This window comes from Thermochaetoides thermophila (assembly GCF_000221225.1).
Source record: "Thermochaetoides thermophila DSM 1495 unplaced genomic scaffold scf7180000011816, whole genome shotgun sequence".
NCBI lineage: Eukaryota > Fungi > Ascomycota > Sordariomycetes > Sordariales > Chaetomiaceae > Thermochaetoides > Thermochaetoides thermophila.
Window position 1 is genome coordinate 3,396,654 of NW_006383032.1, and position 22,835 is coordinate 3,419,488.

General features: G+C 52.5%; 7 protein-coding genes across 7 annotated transcripts; 4 read left to right on the forward strand and 3 right to left on the reverse strand.

Annotated features, from left to right (window-relative positions):
- Positions 1 to 277: 277 nt before the first annotated feature.
- On the reverse strand, positions 278 to 1,114 carry CTHT_0030110 (uncharacterized protein; the record flags this gene model as incomplete). Its single annotated transcript, XM_006693402.1, has 1 exon — positions 278 to 1,114. The coding sequence occupies one exon, from the start codon at positions 1,112 to 1,114 to the stop codon at positions 278 to 280; it is 837 nt and encodes a 278-aa protein (XP_006693465.1).
- Positions 1,115 to 2,703: 1,589 nt separating this feature from the next.
- Positions 2,704 to 4,100, forward strand: CTHT_0030120 (putative zinc transporter protein; the record flags this gene model as incomplete). Its single annotated transcript, XM_006693403.1, has 3 exons — positions 2,704 to 2,826; positions 2,986 to 3,545; positions 3,611 to 4,100. The coding sequence occupies 3 exons, from the start codon at positions 2,704 to 2,706 to the stop codon at positions 4,098 to 4,100; spliced, it is 1,173 nt and encodes a 390-aa protein (XP_006693466.1).
- Positions 4,101 to 6,660: 2,560 nt separating this feature from the next.
- CTHT_0030130 (uncharacterized protein) lies at positions 6,661 to 8,502 on the forward strand (the record flags this gene model as incomplete). Its single annotated transcript, XM_006693404.1, has 1 exon — positions 6,661 to 8,502. One exon carries the CDS (start codon positions 6,661 to 6,663, stop codon positions 8,500 to 8,502), a length of 1,842 nt encoding a protein of 613 aa, XP_006693467.1.
- Positions 8,503 to 9,388: 886 nt separating this feature from the next.
- CTHT_0030140 (RNA polymerases I, II, and III-like protein) lies at positions 9,389 to 12,603 on the reverse strand (the record flags this gene model as incomplete). Its single annotated transcript, XM_006693405.1, has 7 exons — positions 9,389 to 9,504; positions 9,588 to 10,152; positions 10,224 to 10,410; positions 10,520 to 10,618; positions 11,796 to 12,296; positions 12,361 to 12,443; positions 12,511 to 12,603. The coding sequence occupies 7 exons, from the start codon at positions 12,601 to 12,603 to the stop codon at positions 9,389 to 9,391; spliced, it is 1,644 nt and encodes a 547-aa protein (XP_006693468.1).
- An 862-nt stretch (positions 12,604 to 13,465) lies between these two features.
- On the forward strand, positions 13,466 to 15,111 carry CTHT_0030150 (nuclear segregation protein (bfr1)-like protein; the record flags this gene model as incomplete). Its single annotated transcript, XM_006693406.1, has 3 exons — positions 13,466 to 13,612; positions 13,682 to 14,845; positions 14,902 to 15,111. The coding sequence occupies 3 exons, from the start codon at positions 13,466 to 13,468 to the stop codon at positions 15,109 to 15,111; spliced, it is 1,521 nt and encodes a 506-aa protein (XP_006693469.1).
- A 2,389-nt stretch (positions 15,112 to 17,500) lies between these two features.
- Positions 17,501 to 18,497, forward strand: CTHT_0030160 (putative calcium ion binding protein; the record flags this gene model as incomplete). The annotated part of the gene is made up of 4 exons (XM_006693407.1): positions 17,501 to 17,511; positions 17,785 to 17,876; positions 17,944 to 18,239; positions 18,318 to 18,497. 4 exons carry the CDS (start codon positions 17,501 to 17,503, stop codon positions 18,495 to 18,497), a joined length of 579 nt encoding a protein of 192 aa, XP_006693470.1.
- A 2,053-nt stretch (positions 18,498 to 20,550) lies between these two features.
- CTHT_0030170 (uncharacterized protein) lies at positions 20,551 to 22,760 on the reverse strand (the record flags this gene model as incomplete). The annotated part of the gene is made up of 3 exons (XM_006693408.1): positions 20,551 to 20,640; positions 20,697 to 21,829; positions 21,899 to 22,760. 3 exons carry the CDS (start codon positions 22,758 to 22,760, stop codon positions 20,551 to 20,553), a joined length of 2,085 nt encoding a protein of 694 aa, XP_006693471.1.
- Between the last annotated feature and the right edge of the window lie 75 nt (positions 22,761 to 22,835).

Genomic DNA, 22,835 nt, shown 5'->3' on the forward strand with positions numbered 1-22,835 from the left:
TTTGTCCAGACAATACCTTTTTTGACCTGCATGAGCTTAACTTGGAGAATCTCTGGGAAGCCAGACTTCGAGACTGAGTAGCTCGAGGTCGAAATGACTGGATGTCCATGTTCAAGCTTAACGTGAGCTCTTCTATCGTCTCTTTCTTCCCTTTCCCCTTCCCTTCCTCCCCCCCCCCACACCCCTCCCCCAAACCCCCTTTACGGCCAAAGCTCAACAACCTCCCAATCCCCCTCCTTCACTCCCCCCGGCAACTTCGTCTCTTCTCCCTCCCCTCTCAAATATAAAGCCACCTCCTCGCCCTCTCCGGATCCCCCAGATCCACTCTATCAACCTCCTCCGGCACAATAACCACAACTCTAAAATTCCTCCTCGCCATTTCATCCTCCTCCAATCCCCCCTCCACCCTTTGCCCCAGTCCCTCTCCAGGCCCAGGGGGATTCCCCTCGACCGGGACCCCAGGAGGGGGGTTCTTGAAACTACCCCTCATGATCGTGGAGAGGTTGGTGAAATGGGCATTTATCTCGCGGGAGAAGCTCCATTCCTCTTTGTTGTTATCGTCTCCTGAGATGCGGCGCATTCGTGATAGCAACATCTCCCTCACCTTCCTCGCGCCAACCGACTCTCCATCATCAATATCCCCGGCTGCCAAAATCCACGCCGTCCCACGAATCCTCCACTGCGTCCGTGCAGGCTCGATCCAAAAGACAGCCTCGACTGGCCCGCCTCCGCCGCTCCCTCTCAATCCCCCTTCCCTTTCTGCCTCACGGATGTTGGGGTCGGTATTGGCACCTGTAAAAAATAACCCCTGAACCTTCTCCATGCGTGCATCCGTCGTGAACACGGGACAGTCGGACTCATAGATGGGCGGGTTGCGCGGGGCAGAGGGGTCGTGTGGGTTGGGCGGGAGTGTGGCCCAGAGGCCGCGGTAGACGCAGGTTCGTGCGCGGGGGAGGGCTTGTAATGACGGGGAGGAGGCTGTCTCAGTTGTATATACTGTTGTTGCTTGAGCGAGAAGGGGATGAAGTGTTGCAAGGGTGAAGATTGGCGGCCCCGTGAGATGGGAGAGGTGGGTGAGGAAGGGGGTGCGCCAAGGCGCTGAGGAAGGGGGCATCTTGTTGGTTTTGGTTCAGTAGGTGTTGGGATCTGAAAAGGTGTGAATGAGGCCGTTAATAGTCTGAAGATTAACACGATGGTTGCCAGATGGTAAGTGAAATGTTGTGAGAATCAATTTGAGTTTGTAAGTGCGAGTTGAAGAGGGGCATCGAGATGATCTCATCCGGCCTACAAGTTGTTTGCATGGTGGGGGGTTACATCCTCAGCGAGGAGCGGCCCACAGTCCTGGAAACTCTCCTTCCGTACGGCAACGTCAATGATCGTTGCATCCGCTGCAATTCAACCGTGCCATGCGTCGGACGGATAGTCGAGTTTGATTGATTCGGCCTGTCATATTTTTGGCCTTTATTGGGTGTCTGGGTGTTGATTCCATGCTTGAGGATCTAGGAAGAGTTTCGTCAGCCTTGTGGGTACAAGCCCCGGTACCTCAGCCCTGGACATGTCTTCAAAAGACTTTATCCAGCCGACGGTCTTTGGTTCTGACATGAGGTCAAGGGTTTCCATGGTAGTATGTTTCTTACTTCTATCCTCGATATCTTATATTGTATTGGCTCAGGCCACTTTGGCCACAATCGTTCTGTCTCCCATAGCTCTGAAGTACCAAGCCGCAGCTCTCTTACAAAGCCACGTCCAGTCTCCCAAACATCAACACATCGCCCCTGTCTTCTTACCTATATCTCCCTGAACAATTATCAATTAACGGAATATTAGCCCCTGACCTTGTTATCTCAAGAAGCTTCCACGTTCCAGAAACGCATCTAGAAGCCTTTAAAAGTTCTCTGCATCCCAATCGCTTCATTCACAGGCAGGAACAGCCCAAGGCTTTGGGGCTGTGCAAGCCTCAACCCCGCGGTGGTTTACATCCCCCCTCCCCCCAAACTTCATCACATTTCCAACCCCCTGTCTCTGCATGGGAAAGCCTCGCTCAACGCAAGCGCTTGACATCAGCCCTGCTGCTTGGATGTCTTTAACGATCTTGAAGCCCAACATGGTGTCCTCTGCGAACCGCAAAAAGAAGCCCTGTGTGTGCCCAATGCCCAACTCAAGTGCCATGTTTCGGGCACTGAGCGCCACACAATTGAAGTGATGCTGCTGGCCGATGAGATGAGCATAAGTGACAACGCCTGAGCTGGGGTTGTGCGATCCTGCTCAGCGCCAATCACGACCTCCATGCATGCTGCTGTGGAGTGCTGTGGCTTCCCACTCAAATTCCACAAGATGAACCCGGTCAGAACCCTCGGAGTTGGAGCTGGAGTTGGGGCTAGGGTTGATTGGTTGTAACAACTGGGATCGGATATGTTGTGGAGGAGCGTGATTGAGGTCAGTTCAGATTGCGCGACGCGATCGTCGCATCGTCAAAGCACCTTTTGAACAACAAACAACAACTTTCTTCCCTCACAGTTTTATTTGTCGCTGAGATCAAGTTTAGTGCTGGGTTCAATTGAGGTCTTTTTTTTTTTTTTTGCGTGTACCTGACTTGGTGGGAGGGTTTTGTGACATCTCTACAAAGGTAGCGACAGCTCGATCGGCATCGACGTGAGTGCTCAATAATACCCAAAGGACCGGTTTTGAAGGAGTTGAGCCGCGATGGGCATACTTCACTCCCTGCGGCGCGCTCGTGCCGGGGGATGGCTTTTGTTTGCCGTTGTCGCGTTGCTTGCGATTGTGCAGTCGGCTTCAGCTGAGAAGCTCCAAAACATTGAAAATGAGGTATGGGGCTCCCCCTTACAGTGCCCTTATACAACACCAGCTCAAGACAACAAAGTCAACTCTTATACCAACCTACCTTGATTTCTTCCCCTGTCCCCCTATATCAACATTATTTATACTCCACAATACTATCTTACCACTCCGCTAACCTCTCGATAGAACTTCTGGACCACCCACAACCTCTTCCAAACTCTCTTCCCCTCCCCCTCCCCCGCAACAAACGCCCTCCTCGCGACAGCCTACATCTCCATCCCCCCAAACCTCCTCCTAGCCCTTCTCCCCCGTAACATCGACCCCTCGACCCTCTCCATCATGGTCGCGTTTGCGGTCGGCGGGCTCCTAGGCGATACCTTCTTCCACCTCATGCCTGAGATTTTCCTCGGTGAGGGAGAGGCCATGGTGAGGGTTGAGCCTAAGAGAAACTTACTTCTGGGGTTTGGGATTGTGGTGGGGTTTATCACGTTTGTTGGGGTTGATAAGGCTGTGAGGATTCTTAATGGGGGGGAGGGGCATGAACATGGGCATGGACATGCTCATGGGCGTGAAATTGTTAAGGAGGAAGGGAGCCCGAAGGGGGAGAGGAAGAGGGCTGCTGGTGGTGCCGCTGGGAAGGTGAAGAAGGAGAAGAGCGAGAAGAGCGCGGTGGCACTTAAGGTTAGGGCTGAAAAGACCGAGTCAAGCAACACTTCCGTCAAACTCGGCGGCCTTCTCAACATGATGTACGTCCCAACCCCTTTACTCACCTTCCCTTCCCCTTTTTCCACGCCATACTAACCCCCTCCAGCGCGGACTTCACCCACAACATAACCGACGGCCTGGCCCTCGCTGCCTCCTTCTACGCCTCCCCGACCGTCGGCGCCACGACGGCCGTCGCCATCTTCTTCCACGAAATCCCCCACGAAGTTGGCGACTTCGCGCTGCTCGTCCAATCCGGCTTCTCCAAATGGCAGGCCATGGGCGCACAGTTTATCACGGCGGTCGGCGCACTCGCCGGCACGATCATCGGCATCGCGATCCAGGAGTATGGCGGGAGTACGCCGGGAGAGGGCGTGACTGCCGTTGGGGAGGGGATCTTTGGGACGAGTTTGCAGTGGGGGGATATGTTGCTGCCTTTTACGGCGGGAACGTTCTTGTATGTTGGGACTGTGGCGGCTATTCCGGAGTTGCTAGAGACGGGGTCGGAGAAGGCGAAGGAGGCAAGACGGGCAGTAATGCAGTTTTTGGCGGTTGCGGCGGGCGCGGGGATTATGTTGTTTATTTCGTGGCAGGAGTAGCTACGGGTTGTAGCTATGCGATGAGACTTACATGTGAGTGCTTGGAATTCATGCATGGTCTAGATGATATTGGATCTCGGAATGCAATGTCTAGACGGGGAGATGGGATTCAAAGGATAGAGTAATGGATCGCATGGACGGGCTCATCACTTCCCCTAAGACAAGCACACCAGTCATCACGAACCTAACTTTTCATCCTATGCCAACCTCACCATCAGCTTGTGACATCTGACCAAACTGACTAATTCAACCACCTCCATCATTAATGTAACCGTCATCCCGAATTACAAGGCAAAAGGGAAAAAAAAGCTTTCAAGGTCACGATCCCGTCAAGTGGACCAGCTAACACTTTAAAAGCTTAGCTCTGCAACATGGCCAAACAAACTCACTCAGTTGCAAGCATTGAACATTTTTAGAGGTGCTGTGGCAACAAGTGATCGCGAAAGGCAAACCGGACCGAGCCGGCTCGGAATCTGCCACAGCTTATGAGCGAGTGAGGAACTTGGACACTTGGGCAACATGTCAAGGCAAAGGCGCTCACTCGCCGGGCCCGAAAGAGGAAATACCTCTGCAAGCCGTGCAGCAGGTCCTTTCGTAAGCCGCTTCTTCCCTCTCTCATGGGAGTCAAGTGAAGGAAGAAACGAAGGACCTCGCCTAGACTGTTCGGGACCCCAAGTTCCACATGACTAGCTGCTTGACTGGCCTGCAGTAGTGCATGCTAGTGTGCCGCTGTTACCAAGCAGGTCAACAAGAGCTAAAGTCTGAGCCTTGAGCCAGACTGTGTTGTCGGAGCTCGGGTCGGGCCTGGGTCTGGGGAGGGAAAGCGGGAGAATGGATGGGCTTGGAGATCAGGCCAGGTTCAACATACAGTCCCGAAGGACCGACCGGTTACCTCTAAAGCCTACAATCGTCTACGTAGCTGCCATCAAATCTACAATCTCCCTTCAGAACCCAAGAAGGGTACAGCACCCAGACTGCATCTTTAAACCTGCCCTGTCGATCCCGGAGGCAGTCCCCTAGCTGTGAACCATCCAGCTGGGACAGCAGAGGACAAACGACCTTCCTCAACAGTGAAGGCGTGGCCGTGCCCAGAAGAACGCCAGGCATGTCTGCCATGTGCCAGGAGTGCGGGCCGAGTCCGGTGGCGCTTTGTGTGGCATGGGACATGACTGAAACTGAAAATTTTAAATCATCAATATTCCCCTGGAGACAAACAGCATGACGATGACGGACTGAGGAGTGATGAGTTGGCGAATCCTTTTAGAGGGGTCCACTGTGGTACAGTGGATTGGTGTCGGGACAGAGCTGGAGCTGGAGGGGCTGGAGAAAGAATTTTTTTTTTTTCTGTCTTATGGCAAGCCGTACATACATTAGTGAATGATGGCGTTGGTGACGAAGGATCAAGCAGCATCATGAAGCATCAAACATGTGATATGATGTGGTGAAGCTGTGGACAAGTGTTTGCGTAAATTCGTAGCTTTGGGGAGAGACGAACCACATCGTGTTGAGCACAGCAAACATCTCAAGCATTCTAACTCTTTCGCTCGTACTCGCTCTGCCATCATCATCCAAGAATCTTTTCAGCTCATGTCCGATGACCGGACGACTCACACAGGCAAGCGCGCCTTCCCTAGACAAGCATTGACGAATTGACATCCGACTCCCAGCGCTCCATGCCAAGGCTAGCCCCTCGCAGGCCCCACCACTGATCCAGGGCAGCAGGCAAGCGCAGGGTCACCGGACCCACCTGAACCAGGGTTGTCGATCATCACTCCACACCCTTCACTTGACGCCAAGCATGAGCGTCTCCAAGCGTTCACCAAGCATCCAACAGCTGTGACGTGAAGCGATGCCAGCACCTTCGACACCATTCTCGCACTCGCTGTTTGCGACGCGATTCTCCAGCATGCCTGGCCAAGAAAGAAACCATCCATGGATGAGTGACATCTGTTTACCTTGGCATTTCAATAACACAGCACGCTATAGTCTTCTGATGTAGACTTGGGGCATGACTTGAAATTGTGCCGAGCATCATCCACAGCTTTTCCAGCTCTCCAAATACGGTACTCGTACATGTATGCCGTCCAGTGCCCAGAGCCCCGCCTTTCTCCAAACCCAGACAAGACAATGACAGTTAAGCAAGGAATGATGCTGAAGGGGCACATCCACCATCCCGCCCTTTGCTGCACACATACTTGGCCTTGACATTGACCAACAGCGTGTGAGCCGGGCAGGTGACTGTCCTTGCCGTTGGCCTTGGGACTTTGGGGGAGCCGTTATTGGACTTGAGTACCGTAGACGGCTCGGGGCCCGGCTACACTATACTACTCAGTTTGGAGGGGGGTGAGTCAATGGAGCATGTCATTCATAGGGCTGGACTTCTTGGTGTCTTCGGCTTGGGTCGGGCCAGTTGGTATAAGATGCTGAGTGCGCGGTCGTGAAAGGGTTCTTGTCTGGTGTATACCTTTATCCCGCTTCACCATACGCGGTGTTGTAGGACACTTACACTTACACTTACATACAGCTACCTCATCAACATCACACATTCTCTCCAATCGGCATGGCGACCTTCCTCGCCAGCGCCCCGGCTCCAGCCCCCAAGCGGGCAGCCGCGTTCCCCAGGAGCGACATCAAGATTCAGATCAAGGACCACTATTCCTCCAAAGTCTACACCAGCGGCTCCTCTTTGTCAGGCGAAGTTCACATCACTACCCGCCGTGATGTCCCCTTCGACGCGATCCAGATCCTCCTCATTGGCCACACCAAGACCTCCTTCGAGGGCATGTCTGTCCCACAAGCCATCACCCACACATTCCTCAAAATGTCCATGCCCGTGCCCGACTCGCTATATCCTTCCCCTCGTGTCCTCGAAAATGGGAAAACATATACAATCCCCTTTCACTTTGTCATTCCGCGCCATTTGACCCTGTCTGCGTGCAACCATGACCGTCTTAAGCCCCAGCTGCAGGAGCATCACTTGTTGCTGCCGCCTAGCTTGGGAGGGTGGCATCACCGCGATGATATGTCACCGCGCATGGCGAAGGTTGAGTATACTATCAAGGCGCGCGTGGTAAGGGATGATCCGGTGCCGCCGCCGGCAAATGCCCAGTCTGGGGAGCAGCCCACGACTAAGAGGATCAGAATCATGGAGGCCACGCATAACATCCAGGTTCTCCCCGCGACGCCTGAGGACCCGCCGTTGAGCATCACGCCAGCGGATAAACTATACAAGATGAGCAAGACCAAGACGCTTCGCAAGCGTCTGCTCACCACCAAACTGGGCACTATCACAGCCGAAGCCTCCCAACCCGCGGCAGCGGTTGTATCCTCAGACGGTCGTCAGGTCGTGTCTACTCCCACAGCCCATGTCAAGTTCACTTTCACCCCTTCAACCTCCAGCAACTCCTCCAAGAAAGGCGTCCTCCTCCCCATCGTTACCGGAGTATCAGCGAAGATTGCAGCATACACATACTTCTCCTCCGGCACGATCAGCGACTTCCCCGACCTGGGCGAGGGCTTTATTCAACCGTATGTGTTTGACCGTCGCGGAGTATACTCAACTGCCGTACCCTTAAGGGGGGTTGAAGTGGGTGAGCAGCCCGTCTGGAGTACTACTTCCACTTCCTCAGGGCCATCGACGCCGGAGCAGGCCCAACCGGGGTTGGTGAGACGAGACTCGGGGTATTGCTCTAGTCGGTGTAGCGACTCATCCTCCTCTTTTGGTTCTGGGTTCAGGGCGAAGAGGAAGCCCAAAACCCCCACTGCTATCCCTGGTCCGTCGACGACGATGGCCAAGACCCAGACCACGACACTGTCTATCCCCTTACCACTTCCAACAGACAGGAAACTTTTCGTCCCCACCTTTCATTCGTGCATCGCTTCCCGGGTGTACACCGTCCAGCTGTCGGTCAGTATTTCCGTCTCCGGCGCAAGCACAACCCTGAACCTATCCCTTCCCCTGCAGGTCTGTGTAGAGGGGTTCTTGCCTGCTTGGGAGACTCCCTCTGCCCTGCTGCCCATTCTGGACGGCGCCCCCGCTGAGGGACCGCAGAATGGCAGCAGAGAGACCGTGACGGACGGGACCTGCTCTGAGGGCTGCGGTACCACCCCCCTCGGTATCTCTGCTCCATGCCAAGGGGGTATCATGCTCCCCCCGAGCTTCGAAGAAGCTGAGGCGGATGAGTATCTTCGTCCAAGGGTTTGGCGCGTGCCGGAGGGTCTACCGACGGATGAAGAAAGGAGGGAGAGAGCCCAGGAGATGGGTGGGCTGCCTGGATATGGCGGCTTGTTCGGGTTGCATGGGATGGGAAACCAGGAGGGGAGAGAGAGGACTCAAGCGGATGGGGATGGGTTGCCCGGATATGCGGGGTTGTTTGGTCGGAGGGTTGATTTGATGTCTTAGTTATGCAGGTAGGATGGGGATGATTTTGGAGAGGTATGGACGAATTGGGTATGATGTCTAATCGGTGCTATATTTTCTGGCGGTTTGCGTTCTAGTTATGGATGGAATTTGGGGGGATACCAAAAGGTTGATTTTTTTGGGTAACTAGGCTGTTTGGTGGGATGTGGAGGAAATACCCCCTTCTTAGTTGGATTTGCAGTCTACCTAATACCCATCTCTCTGTCCTTTTTTTTATGTCTTTACTGATCTTAGTGATATGATTGTTGATGGTGTTAGTAGGGTATCTTGTGTGTTTAAGGTGGCCTGATGTACTGCTTTGGTGTAAATCCGACCTTTAGGATAATTACGGTATTGAGGAATTCCTGGAAAGGGCGCCGGCGAAGCTCATGGCCAGGATATTGATATCAAGACTTGCTGGTTAACGGTAACCCTCTCACACTGGTAATCAGATATGTTTTAAAGTAGGAAGCCCAGATTTTGAACGATAGCCTATCAATATTGATACTTTTAAGATTGCCATGATTAAAAAAGTTTAACTGTCTCCAATACTATCCCAGGAACCTTCAAACGTAAGGCCTCAATTAACATGAACGAATCGTCAACACACTCTCCGGGCATTAAAACAGACACGCTACTCTGGTGCCATTACCATCTCCCCCCAAAAGCACGTTTCGTAGCACAAACCATCACTGCTCCTCGATCCTCTTCCCTTGCATCCGAACTCAATAACATGGCTTCACCTTCTCCTGATTAAAACACGCCCTCGACCTTAAATACGCACGCTGCCCCCTCAACCTTGTCACATCCTTCCCCTGTCTCGCTATTTGAAATGTACAAGATCCTAGGGCACGCGAGCACCTTGATAATAGGGCGGTTCATCTTGTCATTACCCGCCCAGAGATGCGCCACCTTCGTCGCGGAATCCACACATACCCCTCACATACGCCGTTTCCCCGAGACTTATGATCCCCTCCGTCCAGTTCTCATACTTAATCCTCATATCTGTAGTGGTTATCGTCCATCGAAAAACGGGATCCCCCACCCTCTCTGAGGCATTCACCCGTGTGGTATGAATATATGCATACGTTTTCTCACCAATTTCGCGAAGAACTGTGGGTTTTGGTCCCATTTGTAGAGTCGGTCGGAGGGGTCGAAGAAGGAGGCTATATTATTGAGGAAGCCGCTCACCATCCAGGAGGGGATGGGCGTGAAGGTTAGGGACCGCCCTAGACTAATCATGGTGATGTCGGTGCCGTTCAAGTGGGAGAGGATCGGGATGAAGGACCCAACAGTGTCGCTGGAGAGGCAGGCTGGTTGAGTGTGGATTTGGGTTGAGGCTACTGTTCTGGTGACGGTTGTTGTGATGGTTGCGGTTAGGGGGATGAGGGAGATTGTGGTGGATGAGCTTGTGGCGGTTATGTTGTGGAGCACCATCTGAGTTGAAGTGATGCCGTGTGTGATGGTCGACGTGATTGGGATGGTTTGGGTAAAGATTTCGATGGTGATAAATGTTCGCGGGGGACTGGTAGCAGAGACGGGTGAAGGTTTGGGGCTGGTACCCTGCACATTGGCAAGCGGAACGGATAAGCTTTGGGAAGAGGCGGACAGCTTGGATTGGGTCTCGACAGTAGAAGTGGTTCTCCTCCACGGCTGTATGATTAAATGCCATCCCGTTTGTCAATGGTCCTTTTCACAGAGGTGATCGTTGTGGTGGCTGTCACCGTGGCAGCGACGATGGACTGGGTAATGGGTACGACAATGGTAGTGGTAGCTACTGTAGCGGAGGTATTGTTGACAAAGAAGACAATTACGGTTGAAACAGTAGATGTCTGTGTAGAAGTATACCAGCCTGGTGTGGTACACGTGGTGAAGTGGGTTGAGAACTGTCCTATTGTCGATGTGGAGGGTCTTAGGGCTGGTCAGCCAGTGGACTTGAGACTCCATCAAGAACTAATCTTCCAATTACACAGTTGTATCCGTCGCTGCCACATCACTAAGATATGAAGGACAGTCTTACAAGTCGTTGTCCTTGATTAAGCTGAAGCAAGCATCTTTGCTCAACACTCGTGCCATCCACCCGGTACCGCAGTCAGCCAGGTAAATGTCGGCACCAGAGCTGCGAGGAGAGCAGATGTCATGGGAAACAGCAACTTTTATACTATCATGAAATAGCGAAGGACGGGTCACGAGTGACACATCGTCAAGGAAACTCTCCATTCGAACATCCCACGGTGACCGGCTTTTCTTAAATCTAAAGCCAACCTCGCCGCCATCATCATCATCATCAGTGGTATTCAAGCCACATAGCAATGTTGAGCCCATGAAACCTAGTGTCCAAAGAGTCGGTTTACACGAGCTTCCCAACTCACACTCGAATCTTGGTGCTGAGCTACGATTGGGTCTTGGCCATAACGACTTCAGCTGGGGACAAGGGCGGTTACTACTCGCAGTATGTAGTGGCCGAACTTGCAGCCTCAACTTTATCCGAGCGTGCTAACTGGAGAGAGATAGAGAGTATGGTTATTTATGGAAATTGTTCTTGCTATGCTGGGCATCATGAGGATTGGTAGTTGCTATCCTGCATCATGAGTTGGGAGAAGATGGGTTTTGGAAGGATATTGAGCATGATTTCAAAATTGCAGCTGATGATAACACAGCCAGGTTAAGATAGAGAGCTCATCAGGTATATTTAGTTCTGAGGTTGAATGAGTTTTAGATGGCATCTTCGTCCTGCAGCTCCTGGGCGTTCTGCACTCTTAGTTGTACCACCTGCCTACCCTCCCTCACACGCTTGTTGGAAAGTTATTAGTTAACTATCGAAAAAATGTCGATTCATGATCTAGCTACAGCTACATACCTGTCAGCAACGGTCAGTCATCCACAACCAAAGTTCACTCATCGATAACATCATTAACCGCAGCAGTAGAGACACGATTATGTCCAATTCATGCATCAACTGCCTCATCTATGGACACGCGATAGAGGGCAAGCGCCACACCCGCGAGAGCAGCCGCGCCGCCATGGTTAACTGCGAGGGATAAAGACACTCACTCCCGGACTGAAAAAAAACTCATCTTATTAAAAGCCATCCCGAAACGCCCAAAAACCATGCCATTCCGAAACGAGACTCTCGAACAATGAACGCCCGCCCCCAGGTTTACTCTTTTTTAGTGTTGTACCATCTGAGAGACAGAGACAGACAGATCTGGGAATATGTAAGAAGGAAAAAAACAGTCAACCGGCCAGCTTCATGCAACCCGACCGCTCACACGCACAACCGGTAACTGGCATACCGCCCAGCAGTCTCGCTCGTTCGAATAATCTTGACCACCTGCCCACGCTTGAGCCCCAGATACCTTGCAATCGGATCCTTGGACAAGATCCGCGGCAGCTGTGTCTCTTTGAGGCGATACCGCTTCAGCAGCGCGGCCTTTTCCTCGCGGCTGAGCAGGATGTGCTTGGGCACAAGCTCGTGGTGCGTAATGTTGACGAGCAGATCCTCCTCGAGAAAGCACTCAATGAGCGTGAACTGCGAGGTGACGGTCATGACCTTGCGGGCTTGCGAGGAGAGGGCGACAGCGGTAACCAGAATGCCGGCCTTGAAGTTGTTTTGGGCGCAGTGCTCGACAAACTTCTTCATCACGCTAATGCCGATCGAGGTCTTTTCCGGGCAGAACTCAACCCAGATCGTGCCGCACTCCGGTTGCGGGTCGGGGTTTTGAGGGGTCGGTGGAGGGGTGAACTTCTTGATCATTGCTTCGCTGGGGCGAGCGGAGAATTGCATCTTTGCGCGGCTGGAGGGAAGGTTAGATGCCGAAATGAGGGGAGGATCGCGGGTAGACTAAAGCGCAAACGTACTTGGGGCTGCCATCCTCGTTGGTATACTCGGCCTTGAAGCGCTCAAGAGAGATTTTGACCTCCTCATCGGCGAGTTCGTAGCCCTATAGTGCATCGACATTTCAGCAACTTGATGTCTTCCTCCTCTAAACTCCCATTGACAAAGCATACCCGGTCCTGAACCATCTCGTGGACGGTCCGCCAGGCGCGCCAGAGACGGGTAACCTCCTTCTCGTAGGCACTGGCGTTGGTCTCGTCCTCCATCGTGGCAGTTGATTGATTGAATCACGAAAAATCGAAACGGATGCAGTAGGGCTGTCGGTAGCGATGCGTGATGCGGCGGCTGGGCTGGGCTGGGCTGGTGGATGGTTTTTCGATTGCTGATCGCGAAGTTTGCTTGTGTATCCAAGCGCTTGGAGCGAGGCTGAAAGGAAACCGTCCGAAAAATTCACGACAGGGGTCTGGCCATGTGGCGATGCCAAGATTTTCACGTTACACTACGCCAAGTACATTGGGGTGTAAATTACATTTGTTAGTTACATCATTTGCCTGACCCTGCACAATAGACAGTTTGGCTGGCAAAGTCTGAGCAGCTGCCCTCAGATGACCCATATCAATTAAGTATAGAAAACTCTGGGTGATTCAAGCTCGCATTGACTGATATCTTTCCATCTTCAATCTCGAAGCACTGCAAAGACAGTAACCACAGACGCGCCTTGGCATCAGCCAGTATCTGTACGCAGCAAGAAAGTGGTGAAACGTGACACTGCTCCACATCACCCCTGACTGCTTAGCTAAGACAAAAAGCCCACAGCGGCAGCGAACCAAAGAAAGGCCACGGGTCGCATGTGGATTATGGAAATGGTATAAACTGGAATTTTCCCAGCCTGTGATCATCCCAGAACCACAGGGTTGCTATCCCATACAACAAGGTTCACCATCCACTGATCCCCATTTATAAAGCCACGGGTCATTTTCGGCTGTTTGCTGGTGCTCCTTTGTTTTCCCTCGCACGCCTGTGTTCTCGTTCTGCGCAGCGGACAACACCATTTCCCCTCCCCTTCGATTTCCTGAAACTTTTTTTTCGACGTACTTCTTTTAATCGACACCCGATCTCCTGCCCACCATGGCTGCCACCGCCGCTGTTGCTCCGGCTCCCGCCCCGGCCCCTGCTGCGGCGGCCAGCAGCAAGCCGACCCAGCCCGACCGTGCTGCCTTTGAGAAGGAGCTCGCCCGTCTTGAGAAGGAGAACAAGGATGTTCTCGACAAGCTGGTGAGTCTAGCCCACTCACGAGCCCAATCAACCTCAGGACAGTCCCCGCTGACCTGATTGACCTTCCAGAATGCTGTCAAGAATAAGATCGCTCTGGCCATTCCCGACAAGGCCAACCCCAGCCCTTCGGAGCAGCGTCGTCAGGAACTCATCGCCCAGGCTAAGGAGATCCAGAAGAAGCAAGGTGCTGGCAAGGACCAGCGTCTGTCGGTTAAGGAGAAGATCCAAAAGAAGGAGGAGGAACTCCGCGCCACCCTGGCTGAACTCAAGGCCGCCCAGGAGAAGGTCCCCTTCCGCTCTGTCGCCGAGATTGATCGCAAGATCAACGAACTTGAAGCCGCCGTCGAGAAGGGCACCATGAAGCTGGTGGATGAGAGGAAGGCATTGACTGAGGCATCGAACCTTCGCCGTCTCAAGAAGTCCTTCTCCAAGTACGCAGACATGCAGAAGAAGATCGACGACCTGCGCGCCGAGATCAAGGAGCTCAAGGCCAGCATGGACACAGCCGAGGCTAAGGCCCTCAGCGAGGAGTACCAGCGTATCCAGGCTGAGCTGGACGCCCTGGACAAGGAGCGTAAGGAGGCGTCCGCCAACCTGACGGCCCTCAAGAAGGAGCGCGACGCTCTGCGCAAGCAGCAGCAGGCCGCCTACGCCGCCATCAAGGCCCACAAGGACGCCTACTACGACCAGCGCCGCGCCTGGGACCGCTACATCAAGGAGCAGAAGCGCAAGCGTGCTGAGCGTGAGAAGGCCGAGCGTGAGCGCATCGCCCGTGAACGCCGCATGGAGCGCGCCCAGCGCATGCTGGCCGAGGCTTCGGAGCCCGCTTACCTCGAAGAGATCCGCCGTGCGAACAACCTCCTGCACTACTTCGACCCGTCGCACCCCGTCGTCGAGAAGAAGGCCCTCATCCAGGACAAGGGTCTGGCTGCTGCCCCTCAGCGCAAGGTCACTGAGGATGATCTTGTTGCTAAGGGCATGGTCCGTCTTGCCCGCAAGGAGGACCGCATGGAGGAGTACCTGCCGGCGAAGAAGACCGGCAAGAAGGGCGGCAACAAGAAGGCTGCCGAGGCGCCTAGCAACAAATTCTCCGTACCTCCGTCGGTGGTTGAGGACTGCGCTTTCATTGGTGTTGAGCCGCCCATGAGCGCTGCCGAGGTGCCTGGTGTCATGGAGAAGATCCGGGCTAAGCTGGAGCAGTGGAAGATTGACCAGCCGATTCAGACGCAGAAGGTGCGTTTTATTTTCTCTATCTGCAACTTTCACACAATTGCTAACCTACTCCAAAGAACATCGAAAAGGCCAAGGCTGAGATCGCCCGCCTCGAGGCCGAGGAGGACGCCGCTGCCGCCAAGGAGGCCGCTGCTAACGCCTCGGGCTCTGCTTCCGGCCGCAGCTCGCCTGCTAAGGAGCAGGAGGCTTCTGAGAAGAAAGAGGATGCTCCTGCTGAGGAGAAAGCAGAGGCCAACGGTGAGGAGAATAAGGGGGAGAACGCTTAAGGTACTGCAACATGGAGTAGTTGGGTTGAAAAGGTGTAGAAGATGAAAAAAAAATTTTGGTACTAGTGAAGACAGACATGATGATGACGGATGGGATAATTTTTGGCGGGATATTTTCTCTTTCTCTTATCTTTTTGGAAGGGAGGATTCGCTGTTTTTCTATATAGACATTTTATGTCCTTGATTGGGCTGTTGCCTTCGCTCTCTCCCCTTGTGGCTACTGATGATGATGATGATGATGATGATGATGATGATGGATGATGGCATGTGTATAAAAGAGCTTTTTATGTCATGAGTCTCTTTATCTCAAGGTGTGGAACTAGGGATGACGAAAGAGTAAACATTATGCTTTAATGAAGCACACAGTTTAATCTATTGGCTCTGGTAGAGTATCGTATTCCTATGTCAATTTATTTCACTTCCTCGTAGCATTCAAAATGGTGTTCCCGTCCGCCGTCAGTGATTGATAAACCAGGCCTTGCGAGATAGGATGAGCCAAGAAGCATATGGCTGGTTGAGTATAGTAATTTTGTTGTGAGCTATTTTCGGAGATACTTGAAGAGGGGCAACCATCAATAAGTCATTGCTATGTTTCGTTAATACTTAGCCAAGCCCATCTTGTTACTGACCACATCTCCCCATCAGCGATTTCTACTGAACAGGTGCAGAAAAATCAACATCCCGGACAATTTAGTTTTTGAGTAACCAAACAATGCATAGTACTTTGATATCATAGACAATCTGCTCAGGGCCAGCGGAAGAGGGGAAAAGAGCTGACTACGTATCTTCAAATTTCGCTATCCCCAAATCCAGCTTATACCAGCGTCTGTGTCAGTAGCATTAATTCTTGTAGAAAGCCTTCCAAGCTCTTGGCCCCGTCACTCTTCGGCCTTGTGAGCTCTTGGAATTACTTCCGAAGCCGTGTTACACATGCTGGTTGGATAGGTTGGTTTGCGTTGGGTAGTTCTCCCAACTTAATAGTTTCCAGCCCCTCTGCTTGGCACATCTGCACAGCCCCCTTGAGCAATTCTGGGAGGTATTGCCTCATTCCGCGTTCCTCCCTCCGTTGACAGAAGAACTAGTGGGCGGTTTCACGATCTCTGTTCCGGTTTTCCCATTCTTTTGGGATTAGGGGCTATAAGCTGTTTGCCACACTGGTTGCATACGTGGAATAAGCTCTCTATGTTAGCTCTCATGTTGACTTTCGTGTCTGTTTGGCATGTCTTACGGTGAAGAACGCTGTAACAGCCCCTTTTGTTTCACTTTGCAAATAAATGAAACTTTGGAAAAGAGGCTGAGCTCGTTTCCGGTGGCGTCCTAGGATAGAACCAGGCGCAGATGAAAGTTCCTCGTGACAAACAACGCTCTAGCTCTAGTCTTACGGAGATAGCCCAGTATCCATGGTCAGTCTGAGCCATAGAACATACATGGAAGAAGTGTTCCTAACATATCAGCCCGGGCTTGACAGTCCAGGAGTGAGTCGGATGAGGAGGGCTGCCCCACGTTGCTGCCACTGCCGGGCCGTCTCAGTGATTGTTGAGTTTTGGGTTTGATATCGTGAAATAGCCATCTCTGAAGATGAGTTTGTCAATAGGGAAAAAAAAACAGAAATACATAATAACCGCTCGAATAAGAACCTTAAATGTACTTCATAAAACAATTGTCTCTTACTGAGTTTCCAGCAAAATAAAAAAAAATAGACCTCCAACAATCTCAACAACTCCCACCAGCCGCTTACCACTCCCTCATCTTTACTCGCACTGTGTGGACCAACCTGCTAGTAGAGCCCCTAGGCTAAGCAAGAGTATCCGCGAAGGAGAACCGTGCGTGCCGCGCCGTTGTTCTCAAGCGGGCAGGTCGGGCACAGTGGGGAACCACAGTCTGCCAGCGGGCCCTGGGGCTTGGCCTGCTGGCTGGGGCCCGCCAGTCCTCCCGCTTCTCTGCCCATCCCAGCAGCAGCGCGAGAGATGGATGGAACTGCTTGGATGGGACCTTGCATTTGTCTCCTGCCTTCCCGATCCTCGACCTTCAGCCCGGTCCCCGACCCCGAGACAAGAACGCTTTTCAAAACCCTCCGCTTCCTCCGACATAATTCTCGCTGGTAGTAACAACACGAGATTCTAAAAACTTAACACAATCTCACCCAAGCAACACCAACAGAACCCCCTCGCGCGAGCAAGCGAATACTCCGCCTCCATTGGCGCCTGGAGAGATCCCCCATCCATTCCATCCATCCATCCGTCCTTCCTTCACCAACAACCCCGCTGAACCGCGCGCCTCTGTATATTGGGCTCACGACACCGTTGTCGAGAACGATTCTTCACACGAACAGCGCAACAACAATATTGGACTTTCCTGTCGTAGGAATAAATTTCCATAATTAGCAGTCATGGGCAATCTGTAAGTGCGCATGCACAGCAATAAGCAAGAAGTCTCGTCTACCGCGCTCACCGGTGTCCGTGGGTCCTGGCTCGTGGTCGGTGATGGCGTGGGAGAAGAGCGAAGAAGAGAGGACGGGCGATGAGGAAGTTGATGGTGTATGGTGTGGATGAAAGCAGAGAGCAGATCCCTCCAGACAGTTTGTTTAAGAGAAGGAGGGGGAATATCTCAACCGAAGACATTGTTCATGTTGTCCGGAACAAGGTTGGCTGACAAATCTCTCTGCGCAAACAGGCAATCAAAAAGCAAACTCCCAGACGACGTGCTCAAGGAGCTACAAAGAACAACCAACTTTGACAAGAAGGAGCTGCAGCAATGGTATAGGGGTGCGTGTCTTTTCTCTTCCAACCCCCACCCTCTCTATGCTTCGAATCGACTCTAACCTCCATCCAGGCTTCCTCAAAGACTGCCCCTCTGGCACCCTAACGAAGCAGGAATTCCAAAAGATCTATGCGCAGTTCTTCCCCTTCGGCGACCCGAGCACGTTCGCGGACTATGTCTTCAACGTCTTTGACACCGACAAGTCGGGCACCATCGACTTCAAGGAGTTCATCTGCGCACTCAGCGTCACCAGTCGCGGTAAGATGGAAGACAAGCTGGACTGGGCCTTCCAGCTGTACGACATCGACGGTGACGGGAAGATTAGCTACGACGAGATGTTGAAGATTGTGGAGGCGATTTACAAGATGGTTTGTCCCCTCCTTCCACTTGCTCTGTTTTACGGTGGAAGTTAAGAGAAGGTTGTGGCGGCTGATACACGCAAACAGGTTGGCTCGATGGTCAAGCTGCCGGAGGACGAAGACACCCCCGAAAAGCGCGTCAAGAAGATCTTCCGCATGATGGATAAGGACGAGAACGGCAGCCTCGACATCAACGAGTTTAAAGAAGGCAGCCAGCGGGATGCTACGATCGTCTCGGCTCTGTCCCTTTACGACGGTCTTGTCTAAGCTGCCAGTTGAATTCCCTGTTTTAGATGTTTAACCTCTTGCCCTTGTACATCTCCCTCTGGTCTCTTGGTCTGGTGTTGCTGAGCTCGTTGGTTGTCATTATCATCATCATTATCGTCGTCGTTGTCATTCATCATCGGCTTAACTTTCCGTTGTCCGTTTTTTTTTCTATTGCATGTTCTCTCGTCTTGTCTCATCTCTCTGTCTCATGGACGCTGGGTGCTTGGTGGGTTGGATGGTTGGTGGGCTGGGTCTGATGTTTGATGCAAATACGGGGCGCGACGGGGATAAATGTCTCCAGTTGCCACGGCACATTGTGTCGATTTGTTTGTCCCCGCGCCGTTTTATGGTATCTGCTAAGTATAGGTGATGTGTTCAACATTATTGAATGAAGATAAAGTACGTGATGGAATGCACAACAGGACACAGTTCCAGTTGTTTATATATATATATCTGTACCGAGTATCTCTTTTACTTCCCTGCTGTTCTCACGGGGCATATAGCCAGGGGACATCTTGATAGACTCTTCTGACCGCGTCAGTTCTATTTTTGGGCGTGGTGGTTATTGAGAAAACTGGGACGGTTTCGGACCCCAACTGCTCAGGTTCAAAGTCAATGGTTACCGAAAGACAGCTAAAAACTGAGAGAAGTGGGCTCTCTGGCCACCTTTCGAACCCCCTAGATGTGAAAGAAATGGGGTGGTTGAACGACAGGTGTCAAGTTTGCCTGGCATAGAAGTCTTTTAACTGCCAAACTGAATTTATTTGGGCGAAAGAACTGTTCAGCAACATGGTGATATCTTCTTGGTATTCCTGGCCCATTGTTTAAATGTTTCAAAGAGACGTGCAATTAGGGTCAAACAAAACATTGTTAGGAGAGTTGTCATAAAGCTACCGCGTCGAAGATGGAGGAGAGAGAACGGCGAGCCATGGAGAGGAGAGAGCTGAGTTGAGGAATCAAGAGATGACACTTACACAATGATGTCTCCAATATCAGTAAACACATGAACGATAACGTGAGCTTTCTCCGACTCCTGCCTCAGCAGGTAGATCTCTCCAGCTGCCTTGCCTCATCATCCGCTGTCAGGACTGCGATAGTGGTGATTCTTTCCTCTCTATCCGGACGGGATGGCGTATGAGATATGATATCTAAAAGAGTCCCTTTGCTGCTGATATTGCTGCTTAAATTTACAATTTACCGGGGATCCCGTTCGCCTGAGATATGAATTTAGAGATAGGCAAGGTAGGTAGGCAGGTAGATCACCTTTCCCCGAGCGGATGTATTATGAGGAAACGAGCTGACTCATGTTCCATGTAGATCATCAGGTCGAGGGGACTAGTTAACTCTTTAGGCCTCGCATATAGCTATGATCACCTGCAGGTGAGACAAATCTCTATCCTTGTTCTTACAAGGCACAAGAAGAAACGAGGCAAGTAGCTGTTTCATGCGTAGGTACACTATTACCCGAAGATCCCGAAGCCATGCCTATCAACAATAGTGATCACTGCGGTATTAACACCACACATCGTACTATAGCAAGCGAAAGAACAGATTCAAGATCAAACACCAGCACATCATCAAGCCCAAACTCGAGCCAAACTCCCCCAACATGTTGATCGCTCATGGAATTGGTTTGTCGATGTGGTATCACTAAGTAATCACTAACATCACAAGACACAAGAGATAGTTAAGCTTGATGTAGGAGGTATCAACCCTGAGTCAACTGCCATTGCCATGTCACACATGTCCCGTCATCCACCATCAGCAAAGGACCATCAACTCAAGCCGTTCGAGAACCATTAACTTTAGAATAGATTGTGTGTAGAAAAAAAAGCGATCAACGCGAGAAAAATACCGAAAAAAACCCGAACCATGCTCCCTAGAACAACCGATCCTGATTAACGATCGGAGAACCTGAGATACCTTGAATAGGACAAACACCAAAAACACAACCCAGAGGATATAGAGTCACATATAGTAATCACACGTCACCCCAAACCTGAGATAACAAACGACCTTTTTTGTACCGGGGGTTCACCAATGTTGCACGAATCTATTGGTCACCGTAGGCCTTGTCGACGAGCTTCTCGTACTTCTTGATGATGGCCCTGCGGTTGAGCTTTTGGGCAGCAGTCACGAGACCCTAAAATGATGTTAGCCACTGTTATATATAACATAGATGTAAAAAGGAAAACTTACGCTATCCGGAGTCCACTCATCGTCGACCATAACGACGCCATCGATGATCTCGATGCCAGAGAGGCCACCGTTGCGACCAGCGTTCTGCAGCTCCTTGAGGACGGCGGCCGAGACGGTCTCGTTGTTGACGAGCTCCTCAAGCGTGCCCTCAACGCCAATGGTAGCGGCAAGCCTCTTGAGAGCAGGCTCCGCCGGGATGATAATTGCGACGGGTTTCGTGTGTTTGATCGAGGCGTACACGCAGATGTTGCCGACCAGAGGCGACGAGCGGTAGATCGACTCGAGTTTCTCGAGAGCGATGTACTCGCCGTTGAGGGTCTTGACAAGGTTCTTCTTGCGGTCGATAATCTTGAGGTGACCGTTTTTGTCAAACTCGCCGATATCGCCAGTCTTGAACCAGCCGTCCTCGGTGATGGCTTCGGCGGTCTCGGCCTCGTTATCCCAGTAGTGCTTGAGAATTGTCGGGCCACGGAGCCAGATCTCACCCTGCGGGTTCGGCTCGTTCTCAACGAAGTAGCCGGCATCAGGGAAGGAGACCAGCTTGGCCTCGACTGAGGCAGTCATGGCACCGATGGACTCTGTGGTCCACTGGAGCGGGCTCATGAGGGTACCCATGGCCGTTGTCTCGGTCAAACCGTAGCCGATAATCATCGGGCAGATGGCCATGCTGATGAACTTCTGGGTCTCCGCCGAGACGGGACCACCAGCGCTCAGGCAGAGCTTCATGCGGCCACCCGTCGCCTCCTTGATCTTCTTAAAGACGATGGCGTCGAGCAGGCCGCTGCCGGGCAAGCCGTTCGCAAGGAGCTTCTCCTTGAGGCCCATGGCGCCCCAGAAGAGAGTCTTGACGAGCGGGCTGCCGGCGTTGACCTTGGCAATGATGCCCTTCTTGACCGTCTCCCAGACGGCGGGCACGCCGATCAGGACAGACGGCTTGAACTCGCGGATGTCGCCGTTACAGTTGCGGACCGAGGCATCCGAAAGGGTCTTGGGGTTGCCATAACCCAGCACAGCACCCCAGTAAATGGCAGCGTGTTCGAAAACGAACTCGAGAATGTGGGCAAGGGGCAGGTATGTGAGAAGGCCATCGCCAGGGCCGATCCACTTCTCGACGACAACGCTAGCACCAGCAACTGCGAAAGTTAAGTCAGCTTCTGCTTCTCCAGTGCTCATCAGACTGGGTAGGGAAAAAAAAATCTTACCTGCAGCAACAACGGCTCTATGTGTGACGGGCACACCCTTGGGGGTACCCGTAGAGCCAGAAGTGTACATGATGCAGCACAAGTCCTCGGGACTCGGAGGAACGTCATCGACGGGGTTCTCCTCGCCAAGCTTACGCAGGTCCTCAAAGCTCATAATCTCAATCTCGGGGTATTGAGACTTGAGGTTGTCGATGTGGACCTGGTTGACCTGGTGCTGGGAGTTCCAGATGATGGTCTTGATGGCCTTAGCATCGTTGAGGACGTTGGTGAGTGTGGGAAGGAGATGAGGATCGAGGAAGATAGCCTTAGCCTTAGTGGCGACCATCGAGTACCTCAGACCTTCCTCGCCCAGCGTGTCATAGGCTGTGACGATGGGCATGCTCTGGGAGCTAGCACCGTGGGCCATGGCGAGCCAGTTGGCGCTGGTCGCGGCATAGATGTGGACGCGGTCATCCTTCTGGAGGCCAATCTTGCGCAGGCCGGCGCCGAGCTGCTTGATGAGTACGGCATAGTCGTTGTAGCTGACGTACTCATAAGGGCTCATCTCGAAAAAGGTCCAGCTCTTTTCGACCTCGGTCTCTTGGCCATTGACGATCTTCTTGATCTTCTTCTTTTCTTGGTGTGTGCGCACCAGGCGGCGGGAGCCCATGCAGCGGGCATTGCCATACTTGGCTACGCTGGACTTGACCAGCTCATAGACGGTCCGGACGTCGTCTGAGATCTGGGTCTTGAGGCCGTCGACGGCGGCCGGATGCCTGCGGATGGTCGTGTGGCCATCCGGCGGCGGCGGCTGGTTCGGCACCTCGACGGAGAAGGGAGGCTTGGCCGACATGCGCGGCAGGAGATGCACTTGCTTAGCCATTGTGGGCGTCTGGATTGCAGAGGATGTTTAGAAAAATAGAGAAAGTTGACGAGGCGCTGTGGGGTATCTAGAGAG